The following is a 17,011-nucleotide window of genomic DNA, read 5'->3' on the forward strand; positions in this document are numbered from 1 at the left end:
GGAATTTCTTTCCTTCTTAATGCCTTTGAGCCAATCAGTTGTGTTGTGACATGGTAGGGGTGGTATACAGAAGATAACCCTATTTGGTAAAATACCAAGTCCATATTATGACAAGAACAGCCATGATGGAGTTCAGTCAATGTGGAAAATTTCAAGAACTTTGGAAGTTTCTTCAAGTGCAGTCGCAAAACCCATCAAGTGCTATGATGAAACTGGCTCTCATGAAGATCGCCACAGGAAAGGAAGACCCAGAGTTACCTCTGCTGCAGAGGATACGTTCATTAGAGTTAACTGCACCTCAGATTGCAGCCTAAATAAATGCTTCACAGAGTTCAAGTAACAGACACCTCTCAACATCAACTGTTCAGAGGAGACTATGTGAATCAGATCTTAATGGTCGAATTAATGCAAAGAAACCATTACTAAAGGACACCAATAAGAAGAAGAGACTTGCTTGGGCCAAGACACACGAGCAATGGAAATATGTCCTTTGGTCTGATGAGTCCAAATTTGTATTTTTGGTTCCAACCGTCGTGTCTTTCTGAGATGCAGAGTAGGTGATCTCCGCATGCGTGGCTCCCACCGTGAAGCATGGAGGAGGAGGTGTGATGGTGTAGAGGTGCTTTGCTGGTGACACTGTATGTGATTTGTTTAGAATTCAAGGCACACTGAACCAGCATGGCTACCACAGCATTCTGCAGCAATACGCCATCCCATCTGGTTTGCGCTTAGTGGGACTATCATTTGTTTTTCATCAGGACAATGACCCAAAACACACCTCCAGGATGTGAAAGAGCTATGTGACCAAGAAGGAGAGTGATGGAGTGCTGTATCAGATGACCTCGCCTCCACAATCACCTGACCTCAACCCAGTTGAGATGGTTTGGTATGAGTTGCACCGCAGAGTCCAAGGAAAAGCAGCCAACAAGTGCTCGGCATATGTGGGAACTCCTTCAAGACTGTTGGAAAAGCATTCCAGGTGAAGCTGGTTGAGAGAATGCCAAAAATGCGCAAAGCTGTCATCAAGGCAAAGGGTGGCTACTTTGAAGAATCTAAAATCTAACATATATGTTGATTTGTTTAACACTCTTTTGGTTACTATGATTCCATATGTGTTATTTCATAGTTTTGATGTCTTCACTACTATTCTACAATGTAGAAAATAGTAAAAATAGAGAAAAACCCTTGAATGAGTAGGTGTGTCCAAACTTTTGACTGGTACTGTATATTCGATATATATTATTTTTGAGGGAACTCAGTTGCGGTATCAACTTACTATTGAGAGTTAGAATAGTAGAATACACAAGGTGAATTTATTTGGATGTCCATCAGAAGTACTTCTCTTGTTATGTCAGTCACTGACAGTCACTCAATTAGCCCATGTCAGTTAACCATTTTTAGATTGGTAAATTAGTCTAGCCAGCTATCTAAACTTGTAGTAATCATGGTCGAATTATGGACCGGGCATGAAGGGCACTTGGCCAGGGGCCCTGACCTCCAGGGGGCCCCTATTAAGTTTTACAAAATGTGTAGGAAAATAGCTGTAAAACTGCAAATTTTTCTATCCTCACAATGGCAACATTTCTAGAATTGCATTATTATTTGTATATTTATTTATTTATTTTAACTGTAAAATCTTCTCTCTGCCCAATGGCAAAATGTGTAGAATTGCAGCAAAGTTACTTTAAAACGGCAACATTTTCTCTGCACCCCATGGCAAAATGTGTAGAATTGCAGGAAATTGCAACAACATTTCGCACAGGGCCCCCAAAAGGCTTGGGCCGGACCTGGTGATTGCAGATAACTTCAGAATGAAGTTGATGCTTCAAATGAGAACAGAGATAACTGCATTAAAAGATACATAGGCTACATGCCTATCTATATAGGCCATATGTACAATATATTTGTTATATTTTAGTTATATTTTGCGACAAGGCTACTGTCTGTAATTTTTGCCTAAATGTATTTAATGTGTGACAACATGTGGGCAATGATGTGCCCAATCTGTGATTTAGAGCATTATTATTGGGTACGCATAATGAGCCGCTTCAATAGCCTATTTGTAGCCATAGGTGGTAACATCTCTCTAGATTAGAAGCTGATCCATCGTCAGTATTATGGAATAATAATAATGTTGATGTTGATTTGAATAAAGAAAGCTGATCCGAGAGCAGCTCTGCTTTTCTTCCAATCCTATCAGCATCGACACATGGTCTAACCATGCACTTAGCGAACGTTCTCTCTACGTGCTTGTTTGGGAAACACTTAAAAAGTTGGCTCGTAAATAACGATGCATCTGGTACGATTATCGTTAAGTTACATCGCAACTGGGAAACGATGCCCAGAATTGTTTGAACTAACAAAACACTCACAAATCAATTTTCTAAATAAAACTGCTGGTTGGACGAGTGTCATCCACTGAGTGTAGTGTGTAGGCCTAAATCAAGTAGGCTAACATCCTAAAGAGGAAAGGGTTTTAAGGTCCTTTCTCCCTTGTCTGAGCTCCAGAAAGGTCCAGAGAAATTATCCATGTGTAGCAGAAATATATAGACAGAAAGTGACGCACACACACACAAACACACACAATAAGATGACTGTCAGGTCTCGCGGACGTTTATTGAAAGAATAACACCTGCGATTCCTGGCTCCAGGACTGCGACCTACCGATGTTGACCTATGGCTACACTGTTGTCCAGACATGAGGAAACTATAATTAAAAACATTCAAATTATATACTTAAAATTAGAAAGTTTTTTTCTCTCTGGAAAATACTGTAAAAACGTAGACAACAGGCTATACACATTCATAAAGGTTAAACACAATTGGAGATGTTAGTGACTCAGAAAATGCAATTAAATTGCCTATACACAATTTGAAATAATTATCAAAAACGTTTATACTTGTGTAGCCTAAACTACCTGAAGGAATGTAAATAATTATTATAGCTACTGCATCCGCTTGCCATTTTGCTGATAGGCCTACATCTTATATAAACATTGTTGTGCATTTTGGTAGATTGCTGTAGACCACAATAACAGTTTATTGGAGTAAACACTTTTTACCCAAATCAGTGTGTTGCTCCCAGGGGGTTGAATTGCTTCCAGAACTCAGACTAATAATTTAACCAATTCACAATTACAAAAATGGTTTATTAGGCTACTCAATATTGGTGTTCAAAACCTCCGTGCCCCTCAATGTGCAGTGGTAAAATACAAATAACTTCAACTTATTAAGGTGCGGGAGGCAATAGTCGATCAAGAACTGGCATTACATTTCTACATAACATAAAGACGTAAACACGTTTTGTACCCAAACCGTAACATTAATTCTATAACAAAGACGATTTACTTGTTGCTCAAACTAAATGCACCATAATAAAGATACAATACAGTGCAATAACCCAAGGCTATAACGTAATGATAGTTAGAGCGAACACCCCATAAGCATTTATTCTATGATACATCAGACAGGACAAAAATATATGTTTTTGGCATTTGTCGTTGCACCAGCAATGGTACCTGATTATATTTAAATGCATAAGTATTTCATTCTGGATCTTTCGTTTCCTAAATCTGAATGAGCCAACCTGCCTTTTCAAAGTCGCTCCTGCAAATTGAAGTGGCCAGAAACCAAGCGCGTGCAACAACAGCGTCGCAGGACGGGACGAGAATTGGCCAACGCTGTAGCGCCCACTATACAAAGCACAACGCAATAACGATTGTAGTTCGTTCCCTGGGAAGTGCCTCTACCGTTTGCACAACTTTGTGTTACTTATAACGCCAATTTAATTTTTCAGAATTCGCGAAACTAACTGGCACTGACAGCATCAACTCGAAATCGCTGAACCAACTTCTCCAAACTGTACCGCTGCTCAGTCGTGAGTGGGAGATATTTTCTACTGACACTCATGTAACACGATACAATATATTGTACTTCATTTGTCGATGCGAAACAGCATTGATAACTGAGATATTTACACATTTACAAGATGGCAGTTTCAAAAGGCAAAGAAAGGGATATTGCACCTACTTGTGGCCAGTTTCCGTGCCCTGCCTTTGGACCTCATGATGCCAGTCTTTCGGCGTGGGTTTGTTAGATTTTTTCTTGGATCTTTTCCTCCTTTTTCTTTTTTCTCTGTCCTTTTCTCTGTGTTTCTCAATCCAGACTCGCTATCTCTCCAGCATTGTCAGTTTGGACACCTTCGCACATGCGCATAACAAAACTACCAGCACCGCCAAAAAAGTTTCGAACGATTTATCTCTTGATATGACTGATCTAGTTAGATGGCAATCGGAGAGAGATCCCTTCGTGTCAGATCTTTAAAGATCACTGAGTCAGAAATGGAGACGCCACGACCCCGGATCTACGGAGAGCCAGACACATTTATTATAATGAACTATTATTCTCAACTTTCAACATGCATGCCTACCTATTGTGCTTAAATGAAATCACATTCATGAATGCTCGGCTAAATTACTAATGTGAAACGTTTTCATCAAATGTTTTATATGTTTTAATTGTGTTTTGACCATCACAGCGACCACTATGAAATGAATGAACCCCTCCTCCCCTCCCCTGGTATGTGGGCAGTTGAACTGACAGCTCTAATATGAGGCTGCCCGAGGCTTTTTTTTGTGAAGTTGTGACAATTCTTAATATTTTAAATACTTTGAACGAATACCTCTTTCTGCTGGCGTGCATGCGTAAATTCCATCGCTTGCATGCAAATTGATAACCAAAATCAATGTTGAATCAATAGTCTATAACTTTTGGGTAAGGCTGCTGCACAATTGAAATGGTTTATTTTGCTTCACTCGCATCGGATTTGGGCACAACCGTATCAACATAAGACTCATTCAATGAACCTAACAATGAAAACCCCAACAATCTTATTGGGCTATTGCAGTGTAGTGGTAGTGGAGAGATATTAACTGCAAGGTGTATTTGTCTATTAATTAAAACGGAGTATAATTAAGGTAATTGCTCATTAATTAGATCCTCATGAGGTCATGTTGATCTTGCACGTGAACACTTTAGTGGCTTCTGAACTCGATTTATTGATTCCAAAGTATGTTGAAATTGATTTAAGTAATGACATCATTTACATTGTAAACGACAAAAATAAGATATCATTTTGGCCGATGTTCAATATACCTTTCAATATGGCAAATTAGTCAAATCAAGTATACGCCTATAGGTAGGACCCCGTTTATGCTAATATACCTCTCTGAAATCTGAATTCAAGTGTAAAGGCAGATAACTGTCCTTGATAACTGTGGGCTTTTGAGTCATTACCACAGTATCAATAGAAAACGTGTGTGTGTGTGTGTGTGTTTGTGTGTGTGTGTGTTATCCAATTAAGTCAAATACATTTGCAGTCAAACTACATGTTAAATGTTCATAAAGGTGTCATTAAGGAAATACTGTCTCAAGTTATTCATCCAACATACTTACAGTTTAGAGAAATCCCCAAGTAATTTAAGTCACCAAGTCAAGAAGGGTTTATATAGGTACTTTATTGTGGTTATACCTCAGCCTAGCCCCAAAGTAATGACATAAATTGAGCTATTAAGTACACCGTGTGCTGGAGAGTGTGGCTTGAGACGCAGGCAGGCATGCAGCCTTTCAGACCCACAGCTACAGCTCTAGGCAGCGCCCTCAATTAGCCTAAATGGAAACAGTTTTCATTCATTGCAATAACTCACTGTTCTCGAGACCACTTTCAGAATACATACTTTATTATGACACGCTGACCCGGAGGCGCGGAATGGCAGGACCAGGGAACGCTGGAGAGATATGTGCAGCCCAGTGGGTTGTAATTATTAGACATTCATTGGGTTCAAGAACCTTTGCAAGTATAGCTAAATTATTAGCTTGCTTGTCCCATTGTTCGAATTTAATTCCAATCGAAAAAGGGCAGTCCACAATGTTTGGGTCCTATTTTAACCTAATTAAGTGCGTTTCCTTGCGTAATTTCTGCAGAAAATAGGAACGCACGTTATTATCGGGTAATTGATTGTTTATTTCAATGCATTTAGTTATGTTTGTGGGGTTGTTTAGGTGTTCAAATAAATACATATTTTTAATAGGAGCTGTCGAAGCTAGACTAAAAAGTGAGAAGGGAGCCTCGGGCACAAGGAAATTACCGCGCACCCGCGTGACCTTTGAGCAAGGTAATCAATCAAGTGATCAACAGCGATATTTTATCAATGCTATGCCCAGGCAAAACGTTTCTGAAATGAAATAAGGAGATGGACCACGAGGATAAAGCGTGGAGACTATACTATTATATACAAATAATAATACGGTATAAATGCTCCCATCACAAAAAATGTAAATAATAATTTGTCAAGTCAATTGTATGCGCCTAAAACTTATGCCTGCGCAGTCTTTTGATTTATTAAACGTATACTTTTTTATTATAATAACACTAATTACAAATTCATTTCAAATAGGCCGATAATTATATATATAATATAATGACAATAATACTTTTAATAATAATAATAGCCTAATAATAATAGTTATTATTATAACTTGTTTTTTAACTCTTATATGTGCAACTGCTTTTGAATCTGGTTCTTGTGCCTTTTGACCAAAATGTTATGCTTTTAACCAAAACGTGTGCTGGGTGTTAGAATAATCATGCCTTACTGCCTGTGTTTTTACACCTAAAACATTTACCTATAACTTCGTGAGTATAATCACATTTCCATCATTTCCTGCTATTATTTAATTGTAATCATTCATATAATGCCTGGTGGGAAACAACTTTGTAAGGAGTCTGAGCCCGCGAAAAGGCCAGGAGTGGTGCACGCTTGTGCCCGGGTGAGCACTGCCCCTCCGTGGAGGGAAGTGAGAGTATTTTTTAACCTATATCGACCAGTGAGCTCTAGTATCAACACACATTCAACACAATCTACATCCGCAAGCTTGGCCAAAGCACCACGGGGAACTCCAACTTTCTGCCTGACTTTTCCGTTCGAGTAGAGATACACGTAAATAATCTGGAACTGTTCGCTCCTGGATTTCCACTCCATTGAAAAGCATCCACTATACCCTTCTACTTTTCGATCAAAATTAATATTAGGCTACACTGTTAAGTGGCTACTTAGATATTGAGGTGCTCATATTTCCAGCGTTTGCTGATGAACAGGGCCATAATGCACCTGAAAAATTTAGCGGGCACAGAATATGTGAGGATGCCTGGGGGGTGGACCGGGAGGGGGGGCTGTGCTCCCATTCATACATTTGAGAATTTTGCGTTTTTCAAATAACTGAAACAGCCATTCCTGCAAACTAGAGCCATAATTACACATTATGCTTAATTTTACAGTACAACTCGACCATGAAGGCCTGATTCACGCAGTCTCCTCTGAACAGTTGATATTGAGATTTGACTGTTACATGAACTCTGTGAAGCATTTATTTGGTCTGCAATCTGAGGTGCAGTAAAAAAAATAATAATATGTCCCCTCTTCAGAGGACAAACAACTTTTAGTTTTTTTTACAGATTTTTTGCTACATATACATACATTTTACATGCACATTTTGCACACACATTTTGTATACACATTTTGCATACATTTTGTATACACATTTTACATAGATGGTACTTTTATATAAAGCAGTCACATAATAATAATACATAAACTCTTTCATCTCAACCCTCAGCCACTTTCAGTCCATCCCACCTATCATCATAACCACCCTCGTTTGGTTTCCATGTGTAACAGTATAAATCTAGACCATCCCCTCGCCCATACTCGGGCGCGAACCAGGGACCCTCTGCACACATCAACAACAGTCACCCACGAAGCATCCTTACCCATCGCTCCACAAAAGCCACAGCTCGTGCAGAGCAAGGGGAACCACTACTTCAAGGTCTCAGAGCAAGTGACGTCACCGATTGAGATGCTATTTAGCACGCACCACCGCTAACTAGCTAGCCGTTTCACATCCGTTACACATGTGCCATATATTTTTCCATCGTGCTGTGAAGTTTTACATAATTTTTGTACATTTCTAATCATATAGTATCCACAGATTGTGAGCTAAAGTTGAAAACCTTTCCTACGAGTATTGTTATATTATTTATTGGCTGACTATGGCTTTCCAAATCGCACAACACTGTTAATTGTAAAAGTTAATTTTAAGTGCATGTTGTGATGTGCAGTTAACTCTAATGAACTTATCCTTTGCAGCAGAGGTAACTCTGGGCCTTCCTTTCCTGTGGCGGTCCTCATGAGAGCCAGTTTCATCATAGCACTTGATGGCTTTTGCGACTGCGCGTGAAGAAACTTTCAAAGTTCTTGACATTTTCTGTATTGATTGACCTTCATGTCTTAAAGTAATGATGGATTGTCATTTCTCTTTGCTTATGTGAGCTGTTCTTGCCATAATATGGACTTCGTCTTTTACCAAATATGGTCCAAATAGGGTCTTCTGTATATCTTCTGTATACCACTCCTACCTTGTCACAACACAACTGAATCGCTCAAATGCATTAAGAAGGAAAGACATTCCACCAATTAACTTCTAACAAGGCACACCTGTTAATTGAAATGCATTCCAGGTGACTACCTCATGAAGCTGGTTGAGATAAGGCCAAGAGTGTGCAAAGTAAATCAAATCAAATCAGAGTTTTTTGTCACTTGCGCCGAATACAACAGGTAGACCTTACAATGAAAAGCTTACTTACAGGCTCTAACCAACAGTGCAAAAAAGGTATTCGGTGAACAATAGGTAAGTAAAGAAATAAAAACAACAGTAAAAAGACAGTGAAAAACAACAGTAGCGAGGCTATAGAGTGGGGCAAAAAGTATTTAGTCAGCCACCAATTGTGCAAGTTCTCCCACTTAAAAAGATGAGAGAGGCCTGTAATTTTCATCATAGGTACACTTCAACTATGACTGACAAAATGAGAGAGAGAAAAAATCCAGAAAATCACATTGTAGGATTTTTAATTGATTTATTTGCAAATTATGGTGGAAAATAAGTATTTGGTCACCTACAAACAAGCAAGATTTCTGGCTCTCACAGACCTGTAACTTCTTCTTTAAGAGGCTCCTCTGTCCTCCACTCGTTACCTGTATTAATGGCATCTTTTTAAGTCGGAGAACTTGCACAATTGGTGGCTGATTAAATACTTTTTTGCCCCATTGTATACAGTAGCGAGGCTACATACCATGGCCACTGGTTAGTCGGGCTGATTAAGGTAGTATGTACAGTACATGTAGATATGGTTAAAGTGACTATGCATATATGATGAACAGAGAGTAGCAGCAGCGTAAAAGAGGGGTTGGTGGGGCGGCACACAATGCAAATAGTCCGGGTAGCCATTTGATTACCTGTTCAGGAGTCCTATGGCTTGGGGGTAAAAACTGTTGAGAAGCCTTTTTGTCCTAGACTTGGCACTCCGGTACCGCTTGCCATGTGGTAGTAGAGAGAACAGTCTATGACTGGGGTGGCTGGGGTCTTTGACAATTTTTAGGGCCTTCCTCTGACACTGCCTGGTGTAGAGGTCCAGGATGGCAGGCAGCTTAGCCCCAGTGATGTACTGGTCCGTATGCACTACCCTCTGTAGTGCCTTGCGGTCGGAGGCTGAGCAATTGCCGTACCAGGCTGTGATGCTCTCGATGTTGCAGCTGAAGAACCTTTTGAGGATCTGAGGACCTTTGCCAAATATTTTTAGTTTCCTGAGGGGGAATAGGCTTTGTCGTGCCCTCTTCATGACTGTCTTGGCATGTTTGGACCATTCTAGTTTGTTGGTTATGTGGACACAAAGGAACTTGAAGCTCTCAACCTGCTTCACTACAGCCCTGTCAATGAGAATGGGGGTGTGCTCGGTCCTCCTTTTCCTATAGTCCACAATCATCTCCTTAGTCTTGGTTACGTTGAGGGATAGGTTGTTATTCTGGCACCACCCAGCCAGGTCTCTGTCCTCCTCCCTATAGGCTGTCTCGTCGTTGTCGGTGATCAGGCCTACCACTGTTGTGTCGTCTGCAAAATATTGATGGTGTTGGAGTTGTTTCTGGCCATGTAGTTGTGGGTGAACAGGGAGTACAGGAGGGGACTGAGCACGCACCCCTGGGGGGCTCCAGTTTTGAGGATCAGCGTGGCAGATGTGTTGCTACCTACCTTCACCACCTGGGGGTGGCCCGTCAGGAAGTCCATGATCCAGTTGCAGAGGGAGATATTTTGTCCCAGGATCCTTAGCTTAGTGATGAGCTTTGAGGGCACTATGGTGTTGAACGCTGAGCTGTAGTCAATGAACAGCATTCTCACATAGGTGTTCCTTTTATCCAGGTTGGAAAGGGCAGTGTGGAGTGCAATTAAGATTGCATCATCTGTGGATCTGTTGGGGCGGTATGCGAATTGGAGTGGGTCTAGGGTTTCCAGGATGATGGTGTTGATGTGAGACATTACCAGCCTTTCACAGCACTTCATGGCTACAGACTTGAGTGCTACGGGTCTGTAGTCATTTAGGCAGGTTGCCTTCGTGTTCTTGGGCACAGGGACTATGGTGGTCTGCTTGAAACATGTTGGTATTACAGACTCAATCAGGGACAGGTTGAAAATGTCAGTGAAGACACCTGCCAGTTGGTCAGCACATGCACGGAGCACACGTCCTGGTAAACCGTCTGGCCCCGCAACCTTGTGAATGTTGACCTGTTTAAAGGTCTTACTCAAGTCGGCTACGAAGAGCGTGATCACACAGTCGTCCGGAACAGTTGAAGCTCTCATGCATGTTTCAATGTTGCTTGCCTCGAAGTGAGCATGGAAGTGATTTAGCTCATCTGGTAGGCTTGTGTCACTGGGCAGCACGCAGCTGTGCTTCCCTTTGTAGTCTGTAATAGTTTGCAAGCCCTGCCACATAAGACGAGTGTCCAAGCCGGTGTAGTACGATTCAATCTTAGCGCTGTATTGGCGCTTTGCCTGTTTGATGGTTCGTCCGAGGGCATAGCGGGATTTCTTATAAGCTTCTGGATTAGAGTCCCGCACCGTGAAAGCGGCAGCTCTACCATTTAGCTCAGTGCGAATGTTGTCTGTAATCCATGGCTAGTGGTTGTGGTATGTACGTACAGTCACTGTGGGGACGACGTCCTTAAAGCCACTGACTGATGTGGTGTACTCCTCAATGCCATCGGAAGAATCGCGGAACGTGTTCCAGTCTGTGATAGCAAAACAGTCCTGTAGTTTAACATCTGCTTCATCTGACCACTTTTTTTGATAGACCGGATCACTGCTGCTTCCTACTTTAATTTTTGCTTGTAAGCAGGAATCAGGAAGATAGAATTGTGGTCGGATTTACCAAATGGCGGGCAAGGGAGAGCTTTGTCCGCGTCTCTGTGTGTGGAGTACATGTGATCTACAATTTTTTCCCCTCTGTTTGCACATTTAACATGTTTTTGGAAATTAGGTAGAACTGATTTAAGTTTCCCTGCATTAAAGTTTCCAGCCACTAGGAGCACCGCCTCTGGGTGAGTGGTTTCCTGTTTGCTTATTTCCTTATACAGCTGACTGAGTGCGGTCTTGGTGCCAGCATCCATCTGTGGTGGTAAATATACAGCCACGGGTGGCTACTTTGAAGAATCTCAAATCTAAAATATATTTTGATTTGTTTAACACTTTTTTGGTTACTACATGATTCCATATGTGTTATTTCATAGTGTTGATATCTTCACTATTAAGGACACTTGAGAAACCTAAGAAAATGCACCAAGACAGAGTATCATAACAATGCCCATGACACTGTGGAGAACATGTGAGCAAATATAATCTAAGTACTGTAGGCTACAGTATCAAAATACTGTTGTGTGCTTTAACAAAACAGTTTGTCAATGTGTGCATCTCTGCATCAACATTAATCAAATTAGAGCAATTACACATTGGCATATAGTTTATAGCACTGCAACCAAATATTCTCCCCAAACCATTTGTCTTTTTGTTGAGATTGTATTAATTTCATGCAATTTCTGTAACATAATTTGCACTTCTCTCCAAGGTAAATTGTTTATACGGAAATGGAATAGACCTAGACCTACTAAAGGCAAGACACAAAGGTTTGCAAGGACAATTTCTGCACTGGTGGACAGTCTGCTATAGAAAGTGTATACATATCACTATTTGTACATCCTGACACATCATTTAGAATTGGAGGTGTTAAAATTGTTAAAACGGTTTACCCCAGCTATAATAAATTACACCCAAACCAACAACAAGTGTGTGCACTGATGACAGATTCTTAGACTTCAATATTTCTAGTTTTTTCTGTCTAATACTGTACCGCCATCTAGTGCTCAATAAACGGCACCGTTTACAATAATGCAATGAAACGCAAACTGTTTTCTACGTACCTATCTAAACATAATATAATCTACAACAACTGAGGTATAGATACGTAGATTACACTGTCAATACATTGAGGGAAATGTATACATTCAACGCCAGTATTTCAGTAGCAAACCAACTCTATTGACAGCTTGGGAAGGCAGATACTTGAGTGCATTTTAACAGTGATTCCCGGTAGTCCTATCTAGGGGACGGATTACGATGCGCTCTTGAGACAATCTGGATAATTATTTATGGACATGGTGTGGCGGGGATGTGTACAGGCAGTAGTTTATCCTCAAGCTCAGCATCTCGATTAGGTCACAGACAGGTTACAGATCCGCCCTCATCAATTCTGATTGACTTTTCCATTGCGCAAGTCTCTTCAACTAAGAGACCTGACAAGTAATCAATCTGTCGTTCAATCAGCGTTATTTATCTGTGGTTTCCCGTAAGAGCAGACAGTGGAGTGGGATGGTAGTCAGTTTCCCGGTTGCAGTGACATAACGGTTTCTGGAGACATGCATAAAGGAATCAGACAGCTTTGTATGCCATGGCGACTGAGATGTTCAAAAACCACTCATTATTATTAGCATGGAATCAAATCATTTAATTTAAATACCAAACATGAGCTCTTATTCCCATAGGCCAATGTGTTTTTACTTTTTGAGTTTTTCTTTCCAACCTATGTCTGCCCCCTTGCAGCCTATGCTATATCCAAGTTATTTTGTGCTGTTTATTCTCCTTGGAAAACATTTAGGAAAAATACCTTTAATCAGAATCAGTGTGTCACTTAATTGTCTCTGGTGAGCAGGCCAGGGAAAGGCATCAGGCATCACTCTTGTGATGGACCCACCCAGCACTTGTGATGGACACATCTCCTGGTTCTCCAAGGCACTGATGCAGATGTCTCCAAAGATGGAGAAAGAGGACATGAGGGAGCCCCACAGCCAGGCAGTATCCATCACATGGACTGGCACCATGAAGTCCCCTGGCGGGGCCAGAGGTGAGGCCTCCTCCCTCAGTCTGTGGGAAGGAGGCTGGATCCCCCTGTCAGGACCACGTTGTCTAGGAGCAGCTGCCGCAGGTCTGCATCGTTCTCCAACGTAGAGCTCACCAGAAGGCTGGGGATGCCTTTGGTCACCATGCGGAAATTCTAAGGAGAGAAGAGGATCTGGCTGCCGAGCCTCAGCATCTGTCCGTTGGGGAGTTGGTAGTCCGCATCGGCACTGTTGATGATGGTTGTGGCTGTCTCTGAGGAGGGGTCAGTGGATATGTAACACATCTGCTCTTTGATGTTTGTCACAATGTCATGTTTAAGTGTGGCGCTGGAGAACTGAGCTCCAGACACCTTCAGCAGCAGAGTCAGGAGGGCCGTGACATCCTACCCTCCCTGGCCCAGCTGGTGCACAGCGTGGGGTAGGCCCTCGAAACACTGGGACAGCGTGGTTGACGTCGTAGCCACAGTCCACCACGTAACCGGTCACCCTTGTCTCTGGCCCCCTCCCAGTCAGGGGGAGTGATGAGCTCTACAGCAGAGTCTCACAACTCAATCGCTGGTTGAAAACTGTTTTCTGCCCCTCCCAAAAGATAGAATTTGTAGATAAATGGCCCTCTTTCTGGGACTCACCCACAAACAGAACCAAGCCTGGCCTGCTGAGGAGTGACGGACTCCATCCTAGCTGGAGGGGTGCTCTCATCTTATCTACCAACATAGACAGGGCTCTAACTCCTCTAGCTCCACAATTAAATAGGGTGCAGGCCAGGCAGCAGGCTGTTAGCCAGCCTGTCAGCTTAGTGGAGTCTGCCACTAGCACAGTCAGTGTAGTCAGCTCAGCTATCCCCATTGAGACCGTGTCTGTGCCTCGACCTAGATTGGGCAAAACTAAACATGGCGATGTTCGCCTAAGCAATCTCACTAGGATAAAGACCTCCTCCATTCCTGCCATTATTGAAAGAGATTGTGATACCTCACATCTGAAAATAGGGCTACTTAATGTTAGATCCCTTACTTCAAAGGCAGTTATAGTGAATTAACTAATCACTGATCATAATCTTGATGTGATTGGCCTGACTGAAACATAGCTTAAACCTGATGAATTTACTGTGTTAAATTAGGCCTCACCTCCTGGTTACACTAGTGACCATATCCCCCGTGCATCCCTGTTGAAGGAATTCTAAATTCCTCTGTATTATTTCCCAATCAGAATTAAATACTCTGTCAATGCATTCGAAGGGTTTGTAAGACCCTAATATTTTATAAGAATGGACAGAGCCCCGGTCTTAAAAGTCAGGTAACAGCGTTTAATTCAAGAGAGTACTGGTTACATACACATTTTTCCACAGGTTATAAACTGAAAATGACGTAAGCGTTTTCTAAATGTTCTATCTCTTCATGACACTAGTAGAGAGGCCCTATAGTTATCGAGCCTTCCCTCCTCGCCTGAAGCCAAGGTCAGTCAGTGTAAATCAGCATTCTAGACAGTCTGGAGATAGTCCGTCCCTGCCATCTGGAGATTGTACAAATGAATGAACTAAGGAACAGACCGTCATTGTTACTAAACTCTTGACCACATTCACTTCAGTACTGGGATCAGATAAGAAAATTCATACATATACAGTACCATAATTGTATTCTGATTAGTACACCCTGATTGAAATGTATACATAATTAGTCATTATAGATAAAAATGTCCTTAACAATCCCGCAAAGGCGGAGGTGTTGCTAACATTTATGATAGCAAAATTCAATTTACAAAAAAAATTATGTTTTCGTCTTTTGAGCTTCTAGTCATGAAATCTATGCAGCCTACTCAATCACTTTTTATTGCTACTGCTTACAGGCTTCCTGGGTAGCGTTCCTCATTGAGTTCCCTGAATTCCTATCGGACCTTGTATTCATAGCAGATAATATTCAAATTTTTGGTGACTTTAATATTCACGTGGGAAAGTCCACAGACCCACTCCAAAAGGCTTTCGGAGCCATCATCGACTCAGTAGGTTTTGTCCAACATGTCTCTGGACCTACTCACCAGCACAGTCATACTCTGGACCTAGTTTTGTCCCATGGAATAAATGTTGTGGATCTTAATGTTTTTCCTCATAATCCTGGACTATCGGACCACCATTTTATTACGTTTGCAATTGCAACAAATAATCTGCTCAGACCCCAACCAAGGAGCATCAAAAGTCGTGCTATAAATTCACAGACACAAAGATTCCTCGATGCCCTTCCAGACTCCCTCTGCCTACCCAAAGATGTCAGAAGACAAAAATTAGTTAACCACCTAACTGAGGAACTCAATTTAACATTGTGCAATACCCTAGATGCAGTTGCACCCCTAAAAACAAAAAACATTTATCATAAGGAACTAGCTCCCTGGTATACAGAAAATACCCGAGCTCTGAAGCAAGCTTCCAGAAAATTGGAACGGAAATGGCGCCACACCAAACTGGAAGTCTTCCGAGAAGCTTGGAAAGACAGTACCGTACCGTATCATCCTATTTTTCCAACTTAATTGAGGAAAATAAGAACAATCCAACATTTATTTTTGATACTGTCGCAAAGCTAACTAAAAAGCAGCATTCCCCAAGTGAGGATGGCTTTCACTTCAGCAGTAATAAATTCATGAACTTCTTTGAGGAATAAAATCATGATTATTAGAAAGCAAATTACGGACTCCTCTTTAAATCTGCATATTCCTTCAAAGCTCAGTTGTCCTGAGTCTGCACAACTCTGCCAGGACATAGGATCAAGAGAGACACTCAAGTGTTTTAGTACTATATCTCTTGACACAATGATGAAAATAATCATGGCCTCTAAATGTTCAAGCTGCATACTGGACCCTATTCCAACTAAACTACTGAAAGAGCTGCTTCCTGTGCTTGGCCCTCCTATGTTGAACAAAATAAACGTCTCTCTATCCACCGGATGTGTACCACACTCACTAAAAGTGGCAGTAATAAAGCCTCTCTTGAAAAAGCCAAACCTTGACACAGAAAATATAAAAAACCATCGGCCTATATCGCATCTTCCATTCCTCTCAAAATATTTAGAAAAAGCTGTTGCGTAGCAACTCACTGCCTTCCTGAAGACAAACAATGTATACGCAATACTTCAGTCTGGTTTTAGACCCCATCATAGCACTGAGACTGCACTTGTGAAGGTGGTAAATTACCTTTTAATGGCATCAGACCGAGGCTCTGCATCTGTCCTCGTGCTCCTAGCCCTTAGCTGCTTTTGATACCATCAATCACCACATTCTTTTGGAGAGATTGGAAACCCAAATTGGTCTACACGGACAAGTTCTGGCCTGGTTTAGATCTTATCTGTCGGAAAGATATCAGTTTGTCTCTGTGAATGGTTTGTCCTCTGACAAATCAACTGTAAATTTCGGTGTTCCTCAAGGTTCCGTTTTAGGACCACTATTGTTTTCACTATATATTTTACCTCTTACGGATGTCATTCGAAAACATAATGTTAACTTTCACTGCTATACGGATGACACACAGCTGTACATTTCAATGAAACATGTTGAAGCCCCAAAATTGCCCTCGCTAGAAGCCTGTGTTTCAGACATAAGGAAGTTGATGGCTGCAAACGTTCTACTTTTTGACTCGGACAAAACAGAGATGCTTGTTCTAGGTCCCAAGAAACAAAGAGATCTTGATGGTTGTA

General features: G+C 41.5%; 1 protein-coding gene across 14 annotated transcripts in view; it reads right to left on the reverse strand.

Moving 5' to 3' along the window:
• Positions 1–4,621, reverse strand: part of LOC110507082 (histone-lysine N-methyltransferase MECOM) — a 187,270-nt gene extending 182,649 nt beyond the window's left edge. For 7 of the 14 annotated variants that reach the window (XM_036965531.1, XM_036965541.1, XM_036965537.1 and 4 more), the window contains exon 1: positions 4,030–4,621. In XM_036965531.1, coding sequence (XP_036821426.1) covers positions 4,030–4,066 — 37 coding nt within the window. In that variant the 5' untranslated portion in view covers positions 4,067–4,621. The remainder of the gene's footprint in view (positions 1–4,029) is intronic. The other 7 variants (XM_036965545.1, XM_036965543.1, XM_036965535.1 and 4 more) reach the window with 2 other exon arrangements.
• Between the last annotated feature and the right edge of the window lie 12,390 nt (positions 4,622–17,011).

This window comes from Oncorhynchus mykiss, chromosome 27, assembly GCF_013265735.2.
Source record: "Oncorhynchus mykiss isolate Arlee chromosome 27, USDA_OmykA_1.1, whole genome shotgun sequence".
In the NCBI taxonomy this organism is placed as follows: domain Eukaryota; kingdom Metazoa; phylum Chordata; class Actinopteri; order Salmoniformes; family Salmonidae; genus Oncorhynchus; species Oncorhynchus mykiss.